Below are 22,850 nucleotides of genomic sequence, written 5' to 3'. Positions count from 1 at the left end.
TAGCTTAAAAACTGTAAGCATGGGGAAACTGTTAGCATAGCTTAGCTCAAAGACTGGAAGCATGGGGAAACTGTTAGCATAGCTTAGCACAAAGACTATAATTAGGGGGTAACTGTTTGTGTAGTTAAGCTCAAAGACTGGAAGCATGGGGAAAACTGTTAGCATAGCTTAGCTCAAAGACAGGAAGCAGCCATTAGTTTCCCGCTCCTTTCAGTCTTTTTGCTAAGCTATGCTGTTTGTGTAGTTTGTCACAAAAACTGGAAGCAGGAGGAAAACGACCTACACCTAGTTAAGTAGTTTAATGTTGGACATCATCTTAATATGTGGGACAAGATATATGTGCCGTGCAGCCCTACATTCAGTGGGACCACCTGGTTACCCTGCCTCTGCCTGCGCTGTATGTCTGTTGTGTTGTTTATGTTAATATTCTGTTGACCAGTTCAAAAGATAGAGAAGTCTTAGTGGCAAATGGGTATTATGGGAAAAACAATGAAGATATGTCTCAACGGGCCTATTCGATCGATAACACAATTTGTCTAAGGTTTTATTTACCATAGCCTTGATGCCCTCTGGGAAGAGGAAGCGGTTGTAGAGTGTGTCCACGGTGTCGTTAGGCTCAACAGCACACTCCCTCTGCAGCAAGATTGGTCCGGTGTCCAGCCCATCATCAGCCCAGAACACTGTAAATCCAGCTTTCTTATCACCGTGGATCAGGGTCCTGGTGGCACACACATACACAGAAAAATAACCCAACCTTGGAGCAGTGCCATAACACCCTAAGATATAGGATATGAAGTGGACCATAAACCTGACCAAATGGAGAAGAACCAGATAAAGAATAGATAAAAGCTGATTGCACCTGCAGGGAATGAGACTGAGGTTATCAGACTATTGATAAGACTGTCAAACAATCAAGCCGTCTTTTCATTAGGCAATTGAACATATTCATACAATTCACATTGTAGAAAGCTGAAGTAAAAATATTGATTCCGATATATCTGCTTTTAAGTTTTACAGAGCCTGCAAATAGTGCTGCCTTATAACAGACAAGTGACCTGTACAGAGTGCACCCTGCCTCTTACCCAATGCATCATGCACCATGGGCAATGTATTGATTAATTATTCAGTGTTATATCAATATCATGATATGAGACTGGTTATCGTCTTAGATTTTTGATTTAAAATATATATATATATATATATATATATATATATATATATATATATATATACACATATATATGTCATTTAAAAATAATGTAGTTAGTTAAACATTAATCAATTATGTATTTACCATTCTAAATGGCCTATATACGGTTTATAAATGATGATTAAACATTAATAAACTATCTGTTTACCATTCATAAATGATGGTTATTGTAAAGTTTAGTTTATTTAGTTTTCCCCATATACACAACAGGAAATGCAGACTAAATTCAAGTCTATCTTCTCTAACTCTAGAGAAGACACAGTATGTTCAAGAGGTTCTTGAAGTGTCCAGACTAAAGAGATATTAAGTCAAGCTGATCCCATGGGCTTTACAATCCTAACAGTCACAGACATAAATGACTTTGCACTTCAAAAATATAGTGCTAAAATAGTGCTCTTAATTGCTCTTTTTTCTCTCTGTTAAACATAAAGCTAGAGACCGTTCTCTGCACACAGTTTTTTTTTTTTAAATCCACCTATCAGCAACTTTAAAACTTACTAATGAACGCATATGATGATCTTATTATTCGTATTCATAGAAAAACAGAAATGTAAAAATGGCAATTGGGTTTTTCTTTAGGTGTTGTGTGAAGTAACAACTTTTCAGTGAACAGTTTATGTTATTTTTTTTACTTTGCACAGAGCAAGCTAACAGTTTCCCCCTTTTATATCCAAAGCTAACCGACTCTAGGCGCTAGCTTCTTTCAAACTAAATGGACAAAGATGAGTGTTGTCAATGAAGGTTATCATAGTTAACAAAATAACGAAAACTAGAATTGAAAAAATATTTTTGTTAACTGAAATAAAAATAAAAGTGAGAGTTTGAAAAAAAAAAACGATAACTAAGTGAAACTGTATTTTGTGGTTACAAAACTAACTAAAATTATCGTGAAAATGTCCTTCGTTTTCGTCTTTGTCAACTTTTTTCATAGGGAAACCTTTTTGGTTGATATGAAATCTATTTCACTAAACTTATTGGGGCTGAGATGGATCAGACAAATGAAATAAAGGCAACATTTATTGTGACTTTTTTTAATCTCGCACCCAACAAATACCCCATTACAAAAAAACTAACACTAAAACTAATAAAAACTATACTAAAACTAAGCATTTTCCAAAAAATAAACTAATTAAAACTAGCGAACTCACTCTAAGAACTAATTAAAACTAACTGAATTTGAAAACAAAAATCACAACGAAATTAAAACTAAAACTAATGAAGAATCCAACACAATTATAACCTTGGTGTCAATCTCCTCATTTAACTTTGCAGAAGAAAAACTGTGTCAAACTATTCCTCTTGACTTGAACCTACTTTTTTAGCAGCTAGAAGTAATATGACCACTACCAAACAGCCAGATTTACCATGAGCATAAAGTTGGGTTAAATAGTGACACTTAAATTGGTAGCAGGGGTTCCAATCTAAAATTCATTGTCTATAAAGAATTTGTAAGTTGTGTTTCACAGCTAAAAACAAACAGAAGCTACTCATTTACACACAGTGATAACGGGGGCAGAGAGATAGTAAGGGTGGAGACTGACCGCCTAGCATGAGGAGAAGATAAGAGAACCAGCTTTTCTAGGGGGTTAGGGTCAAGCAGAACTGGTTTAAACCTCCTGCTACACAGACAGATAGCAGCAAACCCTCCTCTACCATTCTGACCTGGATCACAGTGACCCAGGGCCTGTGAACTATATACTTTAAGCTTTGGTCTGAAGAACATTAGAAAAACCACTGGAGATGAAGCTCGCTTGTGTAATTTTTAGTCACCAGTGACCGCTGTAGCTATAAGTGATGGTTTTAGGATAATAAAACGTAGTGCACCAGCAGAAAAAGAGAAGAACCATGAAGACAACACATTTAAGTGACTCCAGTTACAATTAAAAAGATATATAATATCAATCAAAAGTTAGCTAAAATGAGCTAACATTAGCAACAACTGGCTAATGCTCCCAATATACCAAATCACGCTATATATATATATGATATATATCCCGATATTTTTATAGTGAGAGAAAATGTTCAGTGAAAGTCATATATGACATGTCACAAGTAGTTTTATTGAAACCTTTTTTTAAGAGAACATAAATACTGTATTACAACAGGAGTACCTTTTTTTAAAGCTCCATAAAGTGCACAATTATATAACTAACTATAATCGACATATGCGATAAAGTCTAATTCCATATCACATTTAAATATATATCGCCCAGCCCTACCCCGAAGTGTACTCCACTGAGCAAGAACATGTTTTATTACCTATAAATTAAATATATATTGTACGATGTACAACCGAACATGGTAATGGTAAATGGACCTGCACTTATATAGCGCTTTTCTAGTCGCTTTGCGACCACTCAAAGCGCTTTACACTACAGACTGCGCTCATTCACCCTTTCACACACACATTCATACTGGTGGCAGAGGTTAGCCTAAACAGTTCCACCTGCCACCATTGGGAATTCATTCACACACCGATGAACACAGCATCGGGAGCAATTTGGGGTTCAGTATCTTGCTCAAGGATACTTCGACATGTAGGCTGCGATGGTCAGGGATCGAACCACCAGCCCTTCGGTTGGGGGCCAACCAACTCTCCCAACTGAGCCACAGCCGCCCCATCATTCATCAGCCGCCCCATCATTCATCGAACATCATTCATTTATTCTTATAATTAGCTTCAATTATCACGCGCCTCATGAATCAACAAAGCATGTACTACATTTTCCTCATTTATAGCTCATAGAGTGTCCCCTGCATTTGTCAGTGAATGCAAAAGGTCGAGCTGCCACCACCTCTTCAGACTCTGCAGTTGTCTTTCTTATTTATTTTTATGGCTGCTTAATTGATAATCGCTAGTTTGTTTGAGTGTAATGTGTTACCTAGCATTACTATGAGGAATGTGAACGTCACTGTTGTCATTCGTCTACCACTGTGAGTCCATGTGGGCAATGAGCCAAAAGAAGAGTCAGAGAATCAAAGTCAGGATGTTAACTGTTAGAATAATTTGATTATTCTACGTTGTTTAAATTATTTGATTACACTGCTTCTTTTGTCTGATTGATGTTTTATCAGTCTGTGTTGTTTTATGCTGCAGTCTGCTTGGGAGGCAGCATCAGACGCAGAGATGCAAGGCGGTTGGACAGACTGGTCTAAAGAGCTGGTTCTGTGGTTGGAGCCAGGTTGGACACACTGGAGGAGGTGGTGGACAGATGCACTGTCAAGATGTTCCAGGCCATCCTGAAATACCCAGATCATCCACTACACAAAACCTTTATGGACAAAAAAAACAGCAGTGGACGGCTATCTCTCCATCCTGTAACGGAGAGATACAAAAGATCCTTCGCTCCTACAGGCATCACCCTGTCTCATTTTAACAGAGATTCTACCAGACCTAACTGAATTTACCCTCGGGGATAAATAGTAATTTTGATTGATTTTGATTGCTTGATCAGAGAAGGCATGGGACAGTGCCTTAAAACTAGACTCTTGCTTTCAAAAAAATAACCCTGACAATGTCATCATGACCCTTACCAGTTGATGGCTGACGCTCCTCTGTGCAGAGGCAGGATGGAGGGGTGATAGATGATGGAGCCATGCTTGGGGTTATCGATGATGTTCATGGGGATGAACTGGGAGCAGAAGGGCATGACGTTGAGCTCGGCGCCAACCGCCTTGTAGGCTTCCACCACCTCAGGGATGGGCTTCCCCTTGACCCGCCATCTTGGGAACTTGAACACCGGCGTCCCGTCCTTCTGCGCTGCCGTTGCTGAAAGAGTATGCAATCAAATCAAGTGTACATTCGTCACATGTGCATCACTGGAATGACTCGTCATTTTCACTTACTACAGTTGACAGCTTTTTACAGATTAGTGGGGATGCATATCGCTCAAAACCAACATGAAAAAAAAAGAAGCTAAATGATGCTTAATGATATAAAAAAGAAGCAAGTAATTCACATATTTCATCTACCCTAGGATGCAGTCTATGATGATGATATCAAGCCTGAAAAGATAATATCACAATAGATTCAAATATAGATTTTTGTATTTGTATTCTGATTTATATTTATTATTTTTACATCACACAGAGACTATCAATAGAAAACTCCATCCGTCCATTCTCGTCCGCTTATCCGGGGCCGGGTCGTGGGGGCAGCAGGCTAAGCAGGGCATTCCCTCTCCCAAGCCACAACGTCCAGCTCCTCCTGGGGGACCCCGAGGCGTTCCCAGGCCAGGAAAGAGATATAATCCTTCCACCGTGTTCTGGGTCATCCCCGGGGCCTCCTACCAGTTGGACGTGCCCAGAACACCTCTAACGGGAGGCGCCTGGGAGGATCCTTACCAGATGCCCAAACCACCTCAACTGGCTCCTTTCGACGCGAAGGAGCAGCGGCTCTACTCTGAGCTCCCTCCGGATGTCTGAGCTCCTCCCCCTATCTCTAAGGCTGAGCCCAGCCACCCTACAGAGGAAGCTAATTTAAGCCGCTTGAATCCGCGATCTTGTTCTTTCGGTCACTGCCCAAAGCTCATGACCATAGGTGAGGTTTGGAACGTAGATGGACCGGTAACTGGAGAGCTTTGCCTTCAGGCTCAGCTCCTTCTTCACCACGACGCCTGCATTACTGCTGACGCTGCACCAAACCACCTGTCCATCTCACGCTCTGTTCTACCCTCACTCGTGAACAAGACCCCGAGATACTTGAACTCATTCGCTTGAGGCAGTACCTCTCTCCACCAAGAGGGTGCAATCCACCGTTTTCCATCAGATTTCCGGTTTTCAATAGAAAACTAAAGTACTACATAAACAACTTAACTGAGCAGCAACACACTACAGTGTGAGGAATCCTGTATTTTTAATATCAGAGCATCTTTATCATATTGCCCTCCCTCCACTTGTTGTTGGGGTGGAGGGAATATGCTGATGAATACAAATAATAAGGAAAGAAACAGTTGAACATTGGAGAGGAAATCCTCAGATTAACAGAGAATGCCAGGCAGACATCAAGAGGCAGCTCACAGCTGATAGTGATGCTACTTCCTGGAAAGATTGCATCATACCAAAGAGTGAGGCCCGATCATAGACTTTTCACCTCAGAGCGGCATCTCTGGGCCACACAGGGCCTCTCCCCACACAGACAATGGAGCCACTATCCCGCAGCTAACGCAGGATAAAGGCATGTCTTTGTCCAGGAGCACTGTAGAGTCAACATGCATCTACCTCAGCCACAGCACAGCCTGTGATGACCCAGAGAAGACCTCAGCATCATCACAGGCCATCACATTCAAGATATTCTATCTTTGTGTACAAACTTGGGATGTAATGATGCATCGCGAGACAGTTAAAAATGTATACAAATGTGTGACGATTTAAGTCAGTTGAGAAGAAAAATTAATCACAATATCCTTTTTCAACAGCGGAGGGCGTAATCTACTTTTGATTTCACTTGTTCTACGGAAAATGTCACTTTCAGTTATAGAGACAGAGCGCATTTCAGCATTTCAATCATTGCTCTTCACAGACTTTGTATTGAAGGAAGGAGCCTCCTCGTCAGTTCTGTCTGTTAGCAAACAACTGAATAATGTCTAAAAGCTGCTGTGTGGTAGGGCTGGGCGATATATCGATATAAAAGATATATCGATATATTTTTAAATGTGATATGGAATTAGACCATATCGCATATATCGATACATTTCAAATTTGCACTGTGATCCTTGCTCCAGGCAAGCTGCGGCTTTAATTTAAGATTTTTTTATTTTTATTTAAATGTACACTTTATGGAGCTTTGATTTTAAAAGGTACTCCTGTTGTTATACAGTATTTATATTTTACATAAATAAACGGTTTTAATAAAACTACTTGTAACATGTCATATTTGACTCTGACTGAACATTTGCTCTCACTTTGCTTAAAAATATTGAGATATATATATCGTATATCGAAATTCAGCCTAAATATATCAGGATATGACTATTGGTCCATATCGCCCAGCCCTACTGCAACGCAACATCAGGCTGCGTTTCACTGAAAAGTTCAATCTGTTCTCACTTTTCTGCCACAGGCTTTAACATTTTTTCTTTTTGGCATTCCCCGTCCATATTTCACAGTTTTTGATGCTCGATGATGCTTTTGACGAATTATAACTACATACAAAGGTTTGATACTCAGTGCTACTAATAACTTGTTGTTTACTTAAATATATTAAAGATATCAAGCACTGTATCAGCTCATAACATCATTGCTAAAAGTTTTATCCATCTATCTGGCTTGTTCCCTGAAAGAAAAAAGACACATTTTCTTTTTTGGAAAAAGTTGTAGATCTAACTTCATATAATATAATATATATAATATATATAATATATATTATATTATATGAAGTTAGATCTACTTGTACTTGTACCTTGTACCTTGTACTACTAGCTTGTTATATATATATATAACAAGCTCCTCCCTTGGACAGAGTTTAGCAACCTCCTGCATGTACTAGACATAGACCACAGGAATCAAGTAAGTACATAACTTTAAGAGCCAACTGTCATCGCTACAGGAGTGCTATATGTTAAAGAAGAAAAGAAGAAGAGAAAAAAAAAAAGAAGAGCATTTTTACTCATAAAACCTGCTTTTTTTATGTTGATTCCTGCAGTTGTTTTTGGACTGTGTTTTCAAATGTATGGGAATGCACCAGAGTTTCTCTATAAAGAACACAGAGGTTTGTATTTTTAGATTTTTTGCGATCATTTCGTGTGACCAGACGTCAAATAACACCAAATGAACCACACTTCAGAGATTAAATAAACCAGCAAAAAATGATTCATCTATACTTCCCTACAAAGCCTAACTGCAGTAACTACATTTTTGGTCAAAATTGAGTTATCTTGTGACAAAGTTTTAGATTTAAATTTTGCTTTATTTCAGATAAATAATTATATAAAAACCACAAAATCCAACTCAAAACCAAACAGTAATTGCACTTACCACCATCTGCTTTGGATATATATACTAATTTAAAAATAAAAATAATAGAAATCATACGTTTATTTGAAAGGAAAATTATTATCTAGATAGTGATTAAGTAAAAAAGTAACTAAAATATAATTTTTTTAATAATATTAAGTCTAAAATAGACAAATATCTGAATAGAATTGTGAAAGACTTTTAAATACACTGATAACAAAATCAATTTGAAAATGTTTATTCACTGAAAGCTGACAGAAGACAACAACATTATAGTTACTGCACTCTGTTTATCATTACTATTAGAACCTTTTACCAAAACCAGAGTGCAGTAACTACATGGGGTCAAAGGTCAAATAAATCGTCATGATTTTTGAGCATAAAAATGACATCATCAATACATGTAGAAATGAGTATCATATCACTAACCTACCTATAACCCTTTTGGCTGGCCAGTTAAAACATGTTAAAAAACTTTAAAGCTTTATCAGTTTTACCCTTTGTGTAGTTACTGCAGTTATGCTTTGTAGGACAGTGCAGGTACATAGCAACTCATCAACAAGAACAGCTCAGTGAAGGACCACGGAAACAGTAGTGTGAAATCACTCAAATCAGAGAAAAGATGGAAGTGACAGGTGAGAGAGAAGGGAGTTTACCCACCCAGGGGGTCGGCCTTGCCATCCTTGTCGGGGACTGTGAACACACCCACCACCTTGTGACCCTGCTTCCTCAGGTTGCTGTACACCTCCTGGCCGAACAGGCTCTGGCCAATTATAGCTACTTTGAGCTTATTCTGGTAATAATACTGAAAGGAAAGCAAACACAAAAACAAAGATTTAGCTTTACCCAGCAGTAATAAAAAACACTCATCTGCTGTTTGTCTTAGCTGCAGTGCTTTGGTAGAAGAGGATTTTCAACACTCTCCTGACCTCATTAGTTCCATAGATGTTATGCAACTCAAGAAAACCAATCAAGATTTAAGAATACTTTTTTACCTACTGCAATTGCACTTTAAAATGACTCCTCTTTTATAAGGACAGAAGAATATTTATTTAAACTTTAGCTTAAGCTGCTTATACTGTATGTATACATCAAACTGTATTTTTGCACATGTATATTTGCACACCTGTTTATTTATTTACACTAGGGGTGTGCCATATCGTATCGTTCACGATAATATCTGTATTTTTTTTATGGTTAAAAAAATGCATATCATGATATTGGCAACATTCCTACTTATTGATGTAGTGGTTAAAGTTGTTTTAATCACAAAAAGCTACTTACTCTCTGTCGCTAAACACATGCAGCTTTCAAAATAAGAGCACAGTGTGTTAACAGAATCCACCACATAACTTTCAATATAAGATGCCTTAAATAAAACATACAAGAACCTTTATCCTCCTTTACAAAATGTCTTGAAAGAAACCCCTAAATGGTTATTTTTATTATTTGCTCCTACTCAATAGTAAAAATTTTTGTATTTGGCAACTATTGAGATTTGCACTTCACATTACATTTTAGATTTTTATTTATTTATACAGACAAAAAAAAATGTATATTTATAATATCATATTTTCTATATCTTTTTAAGTATTCCGTAATGTCGTGAAGAATAATCGTATCGTGACATTCTTTTAGGGCCATATCACCCACCCCTAATTTGCACACTTGCTGTAACGGTTATCTATGAGTAACAGCTACTAATGCACATGGACCATCCATTCCACTTTTTCTATCCTAGGCTATGTATTGTGGGCTTATGTTTTGTATAGGTGGAATATGTATGTATGCATGTGTTGTGTTGTGTTGTGTTGTGTGTATGTTGGCTGCTGGAACACCTAAATTTCTCTACTGGGATGAATAAAGTATATCTTATCTTATCTTATCTTAAATTCAGAGGCGGTCTTCACAGACGGCAACTGCAAGGGACTGCCTTTAGCACCAGGGGGCAAGAGGGGCCCCCAAGACACAATTCTTAAAGGGGCACTCCAGAAATATTGTATTGCACTGTAAAGTTGGAAGGCTTGCAATAGACATAATGGGAAATAATAATGCATTCGATATCCGAGAAGAAGATATACTGACTTTTAGTGCCATACATGGGTGACGTTCCAAAAACACTGGATCATACATTTCCTATAATGCAATTTGGCAGTGTCTCCCTACTTGGGAAACACACAGGTCAAACTTTCTGTTACAGATTTGTTGTCTCTGAATGCCATCACTGTGATATCATCAGGGTTATTTTCTCAGACAGGAAACATTATACAGGCTTTACCCTCTAGAGTCACCAAAAGCTCCAAAGCATGACTTCTTCATGACATCCAGACTAGAAAACAAAGCAGCGTGGAGCCCTACTGTAAATTTACCTCTAAAGTTCTGGCTGTAAACTCCATGTGGCCAGTTTCAGTTTGATGATGATATACCAAGTAACACTGGAGACAAGCTCAAATATATTTTGTATAAAATGATAGAACTGGATGTAACCCTCATATATGTTATATTTGCAACCTCTGTTCACATTTCTGTTGTATTTGTTAGGGTTGAGGGTTGATTGTTGCTTATTGTGATTTGAGTTTGCTCAGAGAGCCAGCAGAGTGTTTAGCACTGCGTGTGACTAGGGCTGGGCGATATATCGATATAAAAGAAAAATCGATATATATTTTAAATGTGATATAAAAATTAGACCATGTCACATATATTGATATAGTTCAAATTTGCACTGTGATCATTGCTCAAGGCAAGCTACGGCTTTATTTAAGATTTTTTTTTTTTATTTAAAAGTGTACTTTGTGGAGCTTTGATTTTTTTTTTTTCTTTTTTTTTTTTTTAAAGGTACTCCTGTTGTTATACAGTATTTATGTTCACATAAATAAAAAGTTTCAATAAAACTACTTGTGACATTTCATATTTGGCTTTGACTTTGTCTGAAAATTTGCTCTCTCTTTGCGATATTGGGATATATATTGTATATAGATATTCAGCCTAAATATATCAGGATATGACTTTTGGTCCATATCGCCCAGCCCTACATGTGACAGTTGTATATAAAAAGCATGTCCTGAAAAAAAGCTAGGGGTGGGATTCAGGGGGTCCATGCTTTTCCCCAATACCCCCAAAACACTAAGTTCCTTGGCCCTATAGTCTTTAAATCTTTACCAGTGGTTAAAGCCAGCTCCCAGAAATGCTCCTGGCTGATAAAAAGCACAGCCCTTTACTAGGAGAGTCATAAATCCAAGAGCCCCCTCCCATCTGACTGTAGCAGCACATGTATGAAGGAGGTTTCAGGTTACCTATGTTCATGAATGGTCCTGTCAAGTGCTGTATGGCATTTTGCAACGTGCTCCATGGTGCATTCAATGCCACTCATTCTAAGCAACCACAACAGTAAGGTAGCTCGTGGATAACACCCCAAATAATAGATTGATCTTGCATATCCTGCTTTTCTGGAGCTGCTTGTAGCCCTGCGGGGTCGGGACTAAGCCGCTGATGGCAGAGCGGAGCTGATGCAACTCCTCCAGATCTCTTACAGCAGCGTACAGTCAGGAGCAGAGAGGAGCAGAGAGCAGCAGAGAGGAGCAGAGAGGAGCGAGCGACAATAACGTGGCAAACTGGCACTGATACACCAACATTAGCTGTTTGTTGTAAATACAGTAGTAGAGTGACGAGTTAGTGTGGAGACCTGGACTCGAACCTGACTCAGTCCTCTTCATGTCACCACAACCTGGCATCGCTCACTAGTTACCACTATGTTTATATCTATGCAATGGAAGAATGAAAGGCACAACTCATTCTGTGGTGCAACGGAAGCAACGTTACTCACGGACGATGTGGAGAATTTCCTTAAGACTTGACTCGCCGTCCACAACATAATGGCGGTGTTTTATGTATAAAAACTGTAATAAAAATAGAATCCAAATTCTGCACAATGTGTCCGACCTGCTGCTGAGGTATCTGCTCTGCTAGCCACACACACACCTGTCTCTGTGTGTGCAAGTGTCAGTGTGTGAGTCAGAGGAGTGGCCGTGGTTTGGGCTCGTCACAGCCAGCTTATACTCGACAGCAGCAGACACAGACGACGTGCTGCCTAGCAGCGTACGTGCGCGGCCACGCGCTGCTTACTACCAGAGACCACAGCGACCGCGCGCTCACGCGTGGGAATTGCTCCGTTCCTCACAGGGGCGTGTCTAGGATTTTCTGTTTTTTTTTTTTTTTTTGGGGGGGGGGCACGCTCGGGGCACAGATGATTGAGACTGTGGAAGGGTGGCACACTGAAAGTACATTTTAAATGTCCCACAGTCTTAAACATAATAAACAGTAGGCTGAGGTATGTATAGAACTATTTTATTCAGCCAAATAATGCACAGAACAGTGTCGCCTCCAGCATTTAGAAATTGTATCTAACTGAGTAAAATGTTTTGTTTGTTTGAATGGGTTGATCTTTGCTCCTGAAGACTATACTGGTGTATAACCTGGTAGTAATAGTATACGTTTTAAGATAAAAGCTTGTGTTTCATAGGTATCTAAGCCTCTTTATTACCTTAATGAGACAAAAACAGCCAGTTGAGTTTAGTTATGAGCAACTTTATTGCCACTCTAACATTACATATAACAGTTAGAGACAGTTTGTGTACATTATTAACAAACAGGATTATAACAGCTGAATGCGCCTGTTTTAGTGTTGATGGGCAAATCGGTCAACAAATGCAAAGCAATAGCTAGAGTCACGATTTTGTGAGTACTCCAACCATGAGAAGAGCTTGAACTATGAACTGTTGAAGGCTTCTTTCTATCCCCTGTACAGTCTGTAGATACACCCTCAGGAAAGGCTGAGTTGGTCCATCTGCTGGATACCGGCAGGCCAGCTGACAGTCTTGCCTGGGCCCAGGACGAGATTATCTTAGATGGGCCCCCCGCGCCCAGATGTCTCCTTTTCTCTTGTTGTTCCTCTCCTCTCCTCTTTCCTTATAAGCCATGACTAAATGTGCAGCTATTTACCCTGTAGATTATGAGTATATATTTTGAAATAAGGGGCTAATTCCCATCTTTAAAGTATAATATCCCTGATTTACAAAAAGCTTTTTTGCAGATAGCCTATTTGTGCAATGAGCTTTATGAATCTATTTTATACTTAAAAAATAAATTAAATATTAATTTAATAAAACATTGCAAGCAAAAACATTCTCTCCTGTTCCTCTCCTCTCCTTTCCTCTCCTCACATCTCTCTTTGACAAGAGATAATAATGGTTAAGATTAACAAACTACACATGCGCTGTTGCTAAATACACTCTTCATATGTATTGGAATTCTGACACTAGCAGGAAAATAACTGACTAAATAAGTAAACTATAAATGACTCTCTCTCTCTCTCTCTCTCTCTCTCTCACCGGTAGCCTGTCCCTCCTCTCCTCCCGCATCACTCTCTCTGTCACCTGACAGCTGCTGGATCTCTCCCCTCTGTCTCATCCTCTCTGACGGAGCTACCAAACTTAGTTTCTGTCAAAGATAACGTGTTGTGTCAGGCTTTCATACAAGCTAATGGACGTTAACATTAGAGCGAGCTTGTTAGGTTACGTTACAAGGCTGTAAACATTGGCTGCGCTGTTTCTTACCTTGCTCTACGTTCACTTTACTAGTCCCAGCTTCACCGTCACCACCTTTTTAAAAAATATTTGTTCATAAAATAAGGCCTCCATTGTCTTCTTCTTGTCTTCTCTTTTCTTTCCGTTTCTGAGCACCGGACTTGTGTTTACCGGACATTTTGAGCGAACTTCAAATCAAACGGCAACATCAAAGTTTGATCAGTGGCCAAACCATTTTTGTGTTGGGGGTGGGGGGGGGTTCTTGACCACTAGTTCAAGGACAATTAGGAAGAAAACAAATAAAAAGCTTTTAACTCAAATAAATATTACATATTTTTCCACAAATAGGCCTATTTCATTTTATTTTTTTAATCATTCCATAATTTAATGAGGGCCCAGTTCTGGGCCCCCCCCTACCCTGGGCCCGGGACAGCAGACCCGTTTGTCCCCCCCTATCGGCGGGCGTGGATACCGGGATATGTCTTGGAAAGAAGGGGAACAAGAAATACATTTTCGACTATGCATAACACATGACCTTTATAATAAACAATGTAGAATTCGGTGTTACTTAATTCAAAAACAATCCTGTGGGGGTGGTCGGTAGCGTAGTGGGTTACGCAGGCGCCCCATGTGTAGAGGCTACAGTCCTCGCTGCAGCTGGCCCCGGTTCGAGTCCCGCATCGGACGGCCGTTTACTGCATGTCATTCCCCTCTCTCTGCCCCCTGCTTCCTATCTCTCTTCAGCTGTCCTGTCCATTAAAGGCATGAAAAAGCCCAAAAAAATACATTTATAATAAAAAAAACAATGCTGTGAACAAAAGCTGGCTCTCGTGTTTGATTAATGCACTAGGCTTTGGTAGCTAAGAAACATGTTATGAAATCAAAAAATTGTATTTAAAAAACAAACAAAAAAGGTATATAGCTTGAAAAAAGAATATTAGTACATAATTTATATATAAACATCTTCTTAAGCACAACATAGATGTCTTAACCCTTTGATGCACAGCATGGGTCCATGACCCCACAGAGTTGTTATGTTCTATATCTTTGCAATAAATTATTTTCATCATTCAGTATTCCAGGTTTTACTCAGTTAGTTTGTCTTTGATCATCACACATCCTAATTTTATGTTTTCCTTTATTGATTTTTGAATAAAATCACTTTTTGTGTCATTACTCATCTAATGCACAACATGGGTGAAAAATGACCCAGATCCATTTTTTAGCTAAATAGCTTGCTAAGCTAACTACTTAGCTAACTTCTTGACTAAGTAGTTAGCTTAGCAAGATAGCCAAGTAGTTAGCTATGTAATAATACAAAAACTTTTTATCTTCATAAAGTATGAGAAGCAAAATGGAAATAATGATCTGTTGTTATCAAAAACAAGATATTTAAAGAATACTTGGAATGGTCAATCATTAAATAAGTTAAGATAGAGCAGATAGAAGTCAGTTAGAGCAAAGAAACACACAGCAGTATGAAATACCATGGGGAATGAATGCGGGTCATTTTTGACCCATGTTGTGCATTAAAAGGGGGGTCAATATGTTGTGCATCAAAGGGTTAAGCAAGACCACTTTTTCTTTCAATATGGCTAATATTAATGTTTGTAGTACCTAACTAGTCTATGGTTAGCCTTTAGCCACTGTTTGCCAACAGTTGCTAAACAGAGTTGCTAACATGCTAACAGAGTTGCAATCATATTAACCATACGCCTCATATTAGTAGGCCTAGAATTTGACTAGTGGTTTTGGATATTTTTACCAGCCATAATAGCTGGTGGATGGTATTTTTTCTCCTTTTGAATCTGTGTGAGTCATCGTGGCAGAATGTGGTCCTACAGACCAAGGTTATAATAGTTTTGAATTTTTCATTAGCTTTAGTTGTAATTTTGTTGTCAATTTTTGTTTTTAAATTCAGTTAGTTTTAATTAGTTTTTCGAGTGAGTTTGCTAGTTTTAATTAGTATTTATTTTTTGGAAAATGCTTAGTTTTAGTTTCGTTTTTATTAGTTTTAGTTTTTTGTAATGGGGTATTTTTTCGGTGCCAGATTCAAAAAAGTCACAATAAGTGTTGCATTTATTTCCTTTGTCTGATCCATCTCAGCCCCAATAAGTTTATTAAGTCATAAAACAAGATAGATGAAATAGATTTCATATCAACCAAAAAGGTTTATGTATGAAAAAAGTTGACAAAGACGAAAACGAAGGACATTTTCACCATAATTTTAGTTTTGTAACCACACAATACAGTTCCAGTTAGTTATAGTTTTTAAAAAAAACTCGTTTTTATTTTTATTTCAGTTAATGAAAATGTGTTTTCAATTCTAGTTTTCATCATTTTGTTAGTTTTCGTCAGCTATAACAACCTTGCTACAGACCTACTGTAGTGGTAACTACCATAGAAGCAGTTTTGCCAGGTGTTTATGTCTGACCGTCATTTTGTCAACTCGATAGCATCACAAACATGCAAGATGCAGTCATTAAACTTTACAGGTGTGCAGTTTAGATTCAGTTGAACACTAAAATTGGTGAGTATTTTATCATTTCCTGTTACTGTCTCAAAGCCGATGGATGTTTTAAAAAGGTTTTCGGTTAGAGTCCTATAATAAACTCTGTGGTTAATAAAACTTTTGGAGTTTTTATGATATAAAATACATGAATTATTCACCACTCTTGAACTGAGTAGCTTTTAAAGGTCCTAAAAAAGGTGATTGCGCAAAAGTAAAGACAACTTGTCCCAGACATTACTGTCTTCGTCAGTTTATTAGTCGTAAAGTTGTAGTCATGGGACAATGGTTTAGTTCATGTAGTATATTTTATGTTACAAGTGGTATATTTTATGTTACTTTTAATGTAAGTCTTCTGCTGTACTAAAGGGCTCCAATCTGAACTTTTGTTCAGAACAGAACTCTAACAACTGGTTTAAACCAAAATAATGAACTGTAAGATCTGGGATTTGTCAGACATTAGAGGCTGTGGAAGCAGATATAAACAGTATAGGTTGAATTCCTTTTAAGGTTAAAAGTAGACTTATATTAGCAGCATGCACGTTCACGAAAACGTGTCCCATACGTTGAAGATATGGGTTGTTACAATTATGGTTTACAGAATTGCTTAAAAATGCCCTAACACAGACAGAAATGGCAGAGAGAACAAGGGCTTTTATTGGAGGGACACTTTTTTCAGAAGCCTTTGATATTGGACAAAGTTCTCCTCCACTGTACCTAGGCAGTGTATTCTGATGTCTGACAATAAAGAAAAGGACTAAAAGGAACTTCGACTTGATCTTTAATTCACTTTCTCACTCAATTTGAAGTATTAAATTTCCACTCATTCATTTATAGCCTGAAGTTAGCTTTTTACTCCTCAAAATTGCATTTACGCTTCATCAGAATCATAAAATTGGTGTTTATTTGTGAAGATCTTATTGAACAAAATGTATATGCATAATAAATGTTTGTTTGCAACTGAGGTTATTTTCAAAATCCCATTGGGGTTTTTTTAGTTGTTTTTTTAGTGCAATGTTAACTTCTGCGTTGGCCAACAAGAAATATGACTCTTACTCTGTAGTCTCGTACAATGAGAATGTGGCAAAATTAACCTGTAAGCCTTATGTTGCTATTTGATGGCCATTGCAAGACCCAGGACCGTGTGGGTAGCAAGGTAATGTCTAAATCAATCATTTATAATACAAATTCATATTAGTTAACCACAAAGTATTCTGGTACTGTTACTTATCAATCTTTACTTTGCATTCTTAACCCTCTGGAGTCACCAAATGCGCCAAAGCACGTCTTCATCATGACATCCAGACGTAAAAACAAAGCAGAGTCGAGCCCTACTGTAAAATTAACCTCTAAAGTTCTGGCTTGAAACTCCTTGATGAGCATGATAGTGTTTTGAAAGTTAAAAAAAAAAAGATTCAAAATCACATTTTATGTTGGACTAAAGGACTAAAAAAGACACAAAATGACCAAAAAAGACACAAGATAACTAAAAAAAAAGACACAAAATGACAAAAAAAAAGACACAAAATGATCAAAAAAGAAACAAATGAGGACACAAAATGGTTATTATTAGGTCATATAGGTGAGGTTGTGCTGAAAGAAAATATACCAACATGGCATTTAAACATTTTTTTAAGTAGTGTATACAGGCAGGATGAAAAGATTCAAAAATGGACAAAATAGCCCAAAACTCGATAGAGTTAAGATCTAAGGTTGTAAAGGGCCCAGGTCTCAAATTGAAAAGGTTTTTAAAAGGTGCACAGTATTCCTCTGCATACATTTTAGTAAGTAAAGACAAAATTCTTAGTGATTTTATTCCAGGTTCATAATGCTTGCCTTTGCAACATTCACCTGCTGTACACCTGCCCAGACTCCCACACAGAATAAGCTCTGATACTCAAACATACAACTGGCACCATCCACACTCAACTGCCTGGCACAGGTTTCTGTGGAGCAAAGGTTCAAACAGTCCGCTCACAACCTGTAGGGAGGCAGGACAGTGTCACGCACACAGACCTATTCAGGTCAGCTGGAAAGGAAGTGTTTCCTTCATCTTAAAAAGGACTCTGTAACTTGATAACATCCTGGCAATTACTATTACATTTATTTCTGCACGTCCCTGTAACCCATCAAGCAATAAATCTCTTCATAAATCAAATTTTAATACGTCTGTGCCATTGCAAAACTGCTTTGCTGATATTACTGATTGCTGTGAAAGAAAGTTCTTAACTTTTATAACAGATGAAAGGGATGCAGTCCAAAATGTCATAAACCTAACCGAGGTCAGTCGTCAAAGAAATACAGCCTTGATAAAGAAAAATACCTCACATTAAAGGGGACATATATAATTGTATTATTGTTAATTGCATACTGTCTACAAAAACATTTTGACATGCTTTAACTCTATGGAGTCTTGGGTTATTTTGTCCATTTTTGAATCCTTTTCATCCTGCCTGTATTCACCACTTAAAATGTTTAAATGCCATGTTGGCATATATTGGTGTCTTTTCTTGGTCATTTTGTGTCTTTTGTTGTGTCTTTTTTTTTTGTAATTTTGTGGGGTTTCTTGGTCATTTTGTGTCTTTTTTAGTCCCTTAGTCCAACATAAAATGTGATTTTGAATCTTTTTTTTTAACTTTCAAAACACTATCATGCTCAATAAAGAATTTTAAATGTTGAAAATGTGAACAAAGGTTGCAAATCTAACATATAAGAGGGTTACATCCAGTTCTATCATTTCATACTAAATATATTTGAGCTTGTCTCCAGTTTTACTTGGTATATCATCATCAAACTGAAACTGGAGTTTACAGCCAGAACTTTAGAGGTAAATTTACAGTAGGGCTCCACGCTGCTTTGTTTTCTAGTCTGGATGTCATGAAGAAGTCATGCTTTGGAGCTTTTGGAGACTGAAGTAACACATTAACTTTGTCATACTGTCTGTCTGATAATACCTATGCAGGCCACTCTGCTCTGATTGGTCAGTGCTTTTCTGGACAGAGACGGAGCCAGATGCTGTAAATATTTGAGCTCAGTGCAAACCTAGGTGGGTCGGGAGACATACCACTCGCAAAGTGACTTATTTTTCCAGTTACATCACAGCTATATGCACATTTTGAGAATAAATTGTCACACAAATCTGTACATCATTTGGGAAAAACATGATAGTTGCCAAGGAAAAAATGATCATGTGGAGCCCACATCTTATTGTGTCTAATTGTTCCCCAACTTTCAAAATGTTAAAACTGAAACAATTGCAACAACAACAAATTATATTTTCACTCCTCCCACCTGAAGAGCAAGTGTCTACTTGTTTCTGTTTTCATGTTACATAAGAAAGGTAGGGCTGGAATTTGCCATAAATAGTATCTAATCATGAAACCTACTTTTGTTATACTGCTGCTGTAGAGTTAACCCTCTGAAATCTTGGGCTATTATGTTATTTTAAAAATCTGTTAAAAAATCCATAGCATGCAATGTAGCTATCAGTTTTTTCAGCGTTGCCTCAATTTAAGTATCCTGCTTCTCACTTGATTACCTCACTAGACATTCGGGGTGTGACGATACTCTCAGCTCACAAGACAAGACACGATATTGGGTTCAGGAGAACGAGACGAGATTTTAAGGAAACTACAATGACACAATATATGACTGGACCAACAGACTTTTATTTAACAGAGTTGCACATGCATTTTGAAATGTTTTATTATAACTCTTTACATGCATGATGTAAGCATGAGCTTTTAATAAACTTCTTCTTCCACAAATTGAAACTAAAACTAAAATTTATAAAAGTTCAAATAATAATTGTGGCAGTAATCGAGTTTTGACCGTGATCACATAAGACATAACACGGGAGACGCAACTGTGGCCGTCGTCGCTAACTGTGCACAACAAAGCAGCTGATCATAAACAAAGCAGCATGGCTAATTATGCACATCGTCGCCGCTGATCATAAACATAGTGATCATGAATTAACCGACATCACTAACTGTGCACAGAGTGTCCGGTGCTTGTTGTAAACAAACCGAGATCACTAAGTGAACACCACCTGCAGCAGCAGCACATACACACTGTACTGCGACAGAGGTTACTGTTAGCCTGTTGGCAATTTGCAGACTGGCAGGAGGACTGTGCCGCTTCAATTCTCTTCTTAACGAGCCGCCGGCCCCTGCAACGTCATTCTGGCTGCTTCCCCTCCTTCTCCTCCTCTTCTTCTTTTCCTTTTACTGCCCCCACAGGTCACAAATACAAGTTTGGATAGCTCACAAATCTCGTGAGACAGATTTTTAACGCAACAAGAAATATTGAGTTTAATCTTGCGAGATCTCGTTACACCCCTACTAAACATTCCGCTTTATGGTCTTAATCTGTAGTTTCAAGTACGTAAATGGTGTTCCCATTTAGAGTAAGCATGAGCTTTTAATAAACTTCTTCTTCCACAAATTGAAACTAAAACTAAAATTTATAAAAGTTCAAATAATAATTGTGGCAGTAATCGAGTTTTGACCGTGATCACATAAGACATAACACGGGAGACGCAACTGTGGCCGTCGTCGCTAACTGTGCACAACAAAGCAGCTGATCATAAACAAAGCAGCATGGCTAATTATGCACATCGTCGCCGCTGATCATAAACATAGTGATCATGAATTAACCGACATCACTAACTGTGCACAGAGTGTCCGGTGCTTGTTGTAAACAAACCGAGATCACTAAGTGAACACCACCTGCAGCAGCAGCACATACACACTGTACTGCGACAGAGGTTACTGTTAGCCTATTGGCAATTTGCAGACTGGCAGGAGGACTGTGCCGCTTCAATTCTCTTCTTAACGAGCCGCCGGCCCCTGCAACGTCATTCTGGCTGCTTCCCCTCCTTCTCCTCCTCTTCTTTTTTCCTTTTACTGCCCCCACAGGTCACAAATACAAGTTTGGATAGCTCACAAATCTCGTGAGACAGATTTTTAACGCAACAAGAAATATTGAGTTTAATCTTGCGAGATCTCGTTACACCCCTACTAAACATTCCCCTTTATGGTCTTAATCTGTAGTTTCAAGTACGTAAATGGTGTTCCCATTTAGAGTAATACAAGATTAAGCAGTGTATGCATTACAGCCGAGCTACCTCGTGATTGACAGGCTGCTACCACAATGCACAGTGTTTACATCTTAAAGCTTTGACGCTTTCACAATGCTTTTCAACACTTTGGTCACTTAAAGATTACTTCAGTGTTCATCTGGTCTGAAAAACACTAAGGAGCCAGCTGTTAATTTTGTCTAGTGATGAGTCCCTACAAGTCCCTTGCTAACTAAGCTAGCTAGCCAGAACTTGTGTTGGCTGATGGCATAGTGTGACTCTGGTTTTTAGTCCATTCTGCACATTCACTGGTTGCAAAAAAACCAAAACAACATATGGTGATGCGCATAAAGCAAGATGTAGCCAAAATGCCAAACTTCAGGCATCAAAACCAGCAAGTGTCATCACTGTGACTACGTCCACTATTGTTATACAGTTTGTTTAAAAGCAGTTTTATGAGTATGGCTTGTGTTCATTTCATACGGTAACCATATTTATATAACACCTAGACCTTCTTTGTAATAAGAAAATACATGGATAACACACTTTTTACAGGATCAAGAAGCACTAGTGCATATCAAATACACAGTGCAGAAGATCCAGAACTGCATTTTGTCATATTGCTCCTGATTGTTCAAGCATTGACAACAAGAGGGTCGCCAGTTCGACTCAGGCCTGTGGCTCTTCTGTGAGGAGTTTACATGTTCTCCCTGTATCAGTGTGGGTTCATTCTGGGTACTCCGGCTTCCTCCCACAGTCCAAAAACATGCACTTAGCTTTAATCGGTGACGCCTGTAGGAGTGAATGAGAGCGTGATTGTCTGTCTCTATGTGTCAGTCCCATAATAGTCTGGAGACCTGTCCAGGGTGTACCTCGCCTCTCACCCATGTGCTGTTAAAACAGAAATGGACAGAAACTTTTATTTCGAAAAGGAGACTTTTATTTTGAAAGCAAGAAGTGCCGTGCATCCCTCAAGCATGAGGTGAGAGACTGAGAAGCTCATGTTGTGGCTGTTGGAGAAGTTGAGAAGCACATGTTGCGGCTGTTGGAGATAGAAGCTGATTTCAAGAGGGACTTTGCTTGCTGGCCATTTCCAAGGATGCTACTGGTGGGGAAATGATTATATGTTGTTATTTGTTGCAAGTTGAATGCATATTTAATGGTGAAATGCAAATGTAGTGCATTTTTAAATGCTGTTTTCTTATGCTTATGCTAATGTTAAGTTAATGTCATGGCATGGTATTAGTAGTAGGGTAATAACTGTTATTTAGAGTAATGTTGGCTTAGTAAAATTAATGAAAGGTTTAATAGTAATTTTATATTTGATTCAAGGCAGCTTGAGTAATTGCATTATTTTGTGTTGTTTTATTTTTCTCTTATCAAGGTTTTCAACTTTAATGGCTTAATTGTAACTTAATAACTAAATAAAAGAAAGAAGAGTGAAGAAGCGTTTGAGTTGATTACGATACACCTTGTAGATGGTCAAGGCCTTTTTCAAGTTTGGGCAGAAGTAAA

General features: G+C 38.2%; 1 protein-coding gene across 1 annotated transcript in view; it reads right to left on the bottom strand.

Annotated features, from left to right (window-relative positions):
• Positions 1–12,307, bottom strand: part of aldh1l2 (aldehyde dehydrogenase 1 family, member L2) — a 45,504-nt gene extending 33,197 nt beyond the window's left edge. The window contains exons 1-4 of the mRNA XM_059325687.1: positions 11,988–12,307; positions 8,825–8,969; positions 4,745–4,979; positions 553–718 (exon numbers count right to left, since the gene is read on the bottom strand). Of these exons, the coding sequence (XP_059181670.1) occupies positions 553–718; positions 4,745–4,979; positions 8,825–8,969; positions 11,988–12,035 (594 nt within the window). The 5' untranslated portion in view covers positions 12,036–12,307. The remainder of the gene's footprint in view (positions 1–552; positions 719–4,744; positions 4,980–8,824; positions 8,970–11,987) is intronic.
• Positions 12,308–22,850: the final 10,543 nt, after the last annotated feature.

Source organism: Centropristis striata, chromosome 22 (genome assembly GCF_030273125.1).
Source record: "Centropristis striata isolate RG_2023a ecotype Rhode Island chromosome 22, C.striata_1.0, whole genome shotgun sequence".
Lineage (NCBI taxonomy): Eukaryota > Metazoa > Chordata > Actinopteri > Perciformes > Serranidae > Centropristis > Centropristis striata.
Note: the sequence above shows the minus strand (reverse complement) of the source record. Positions and strands in the feature narration are given on the sequence as shown.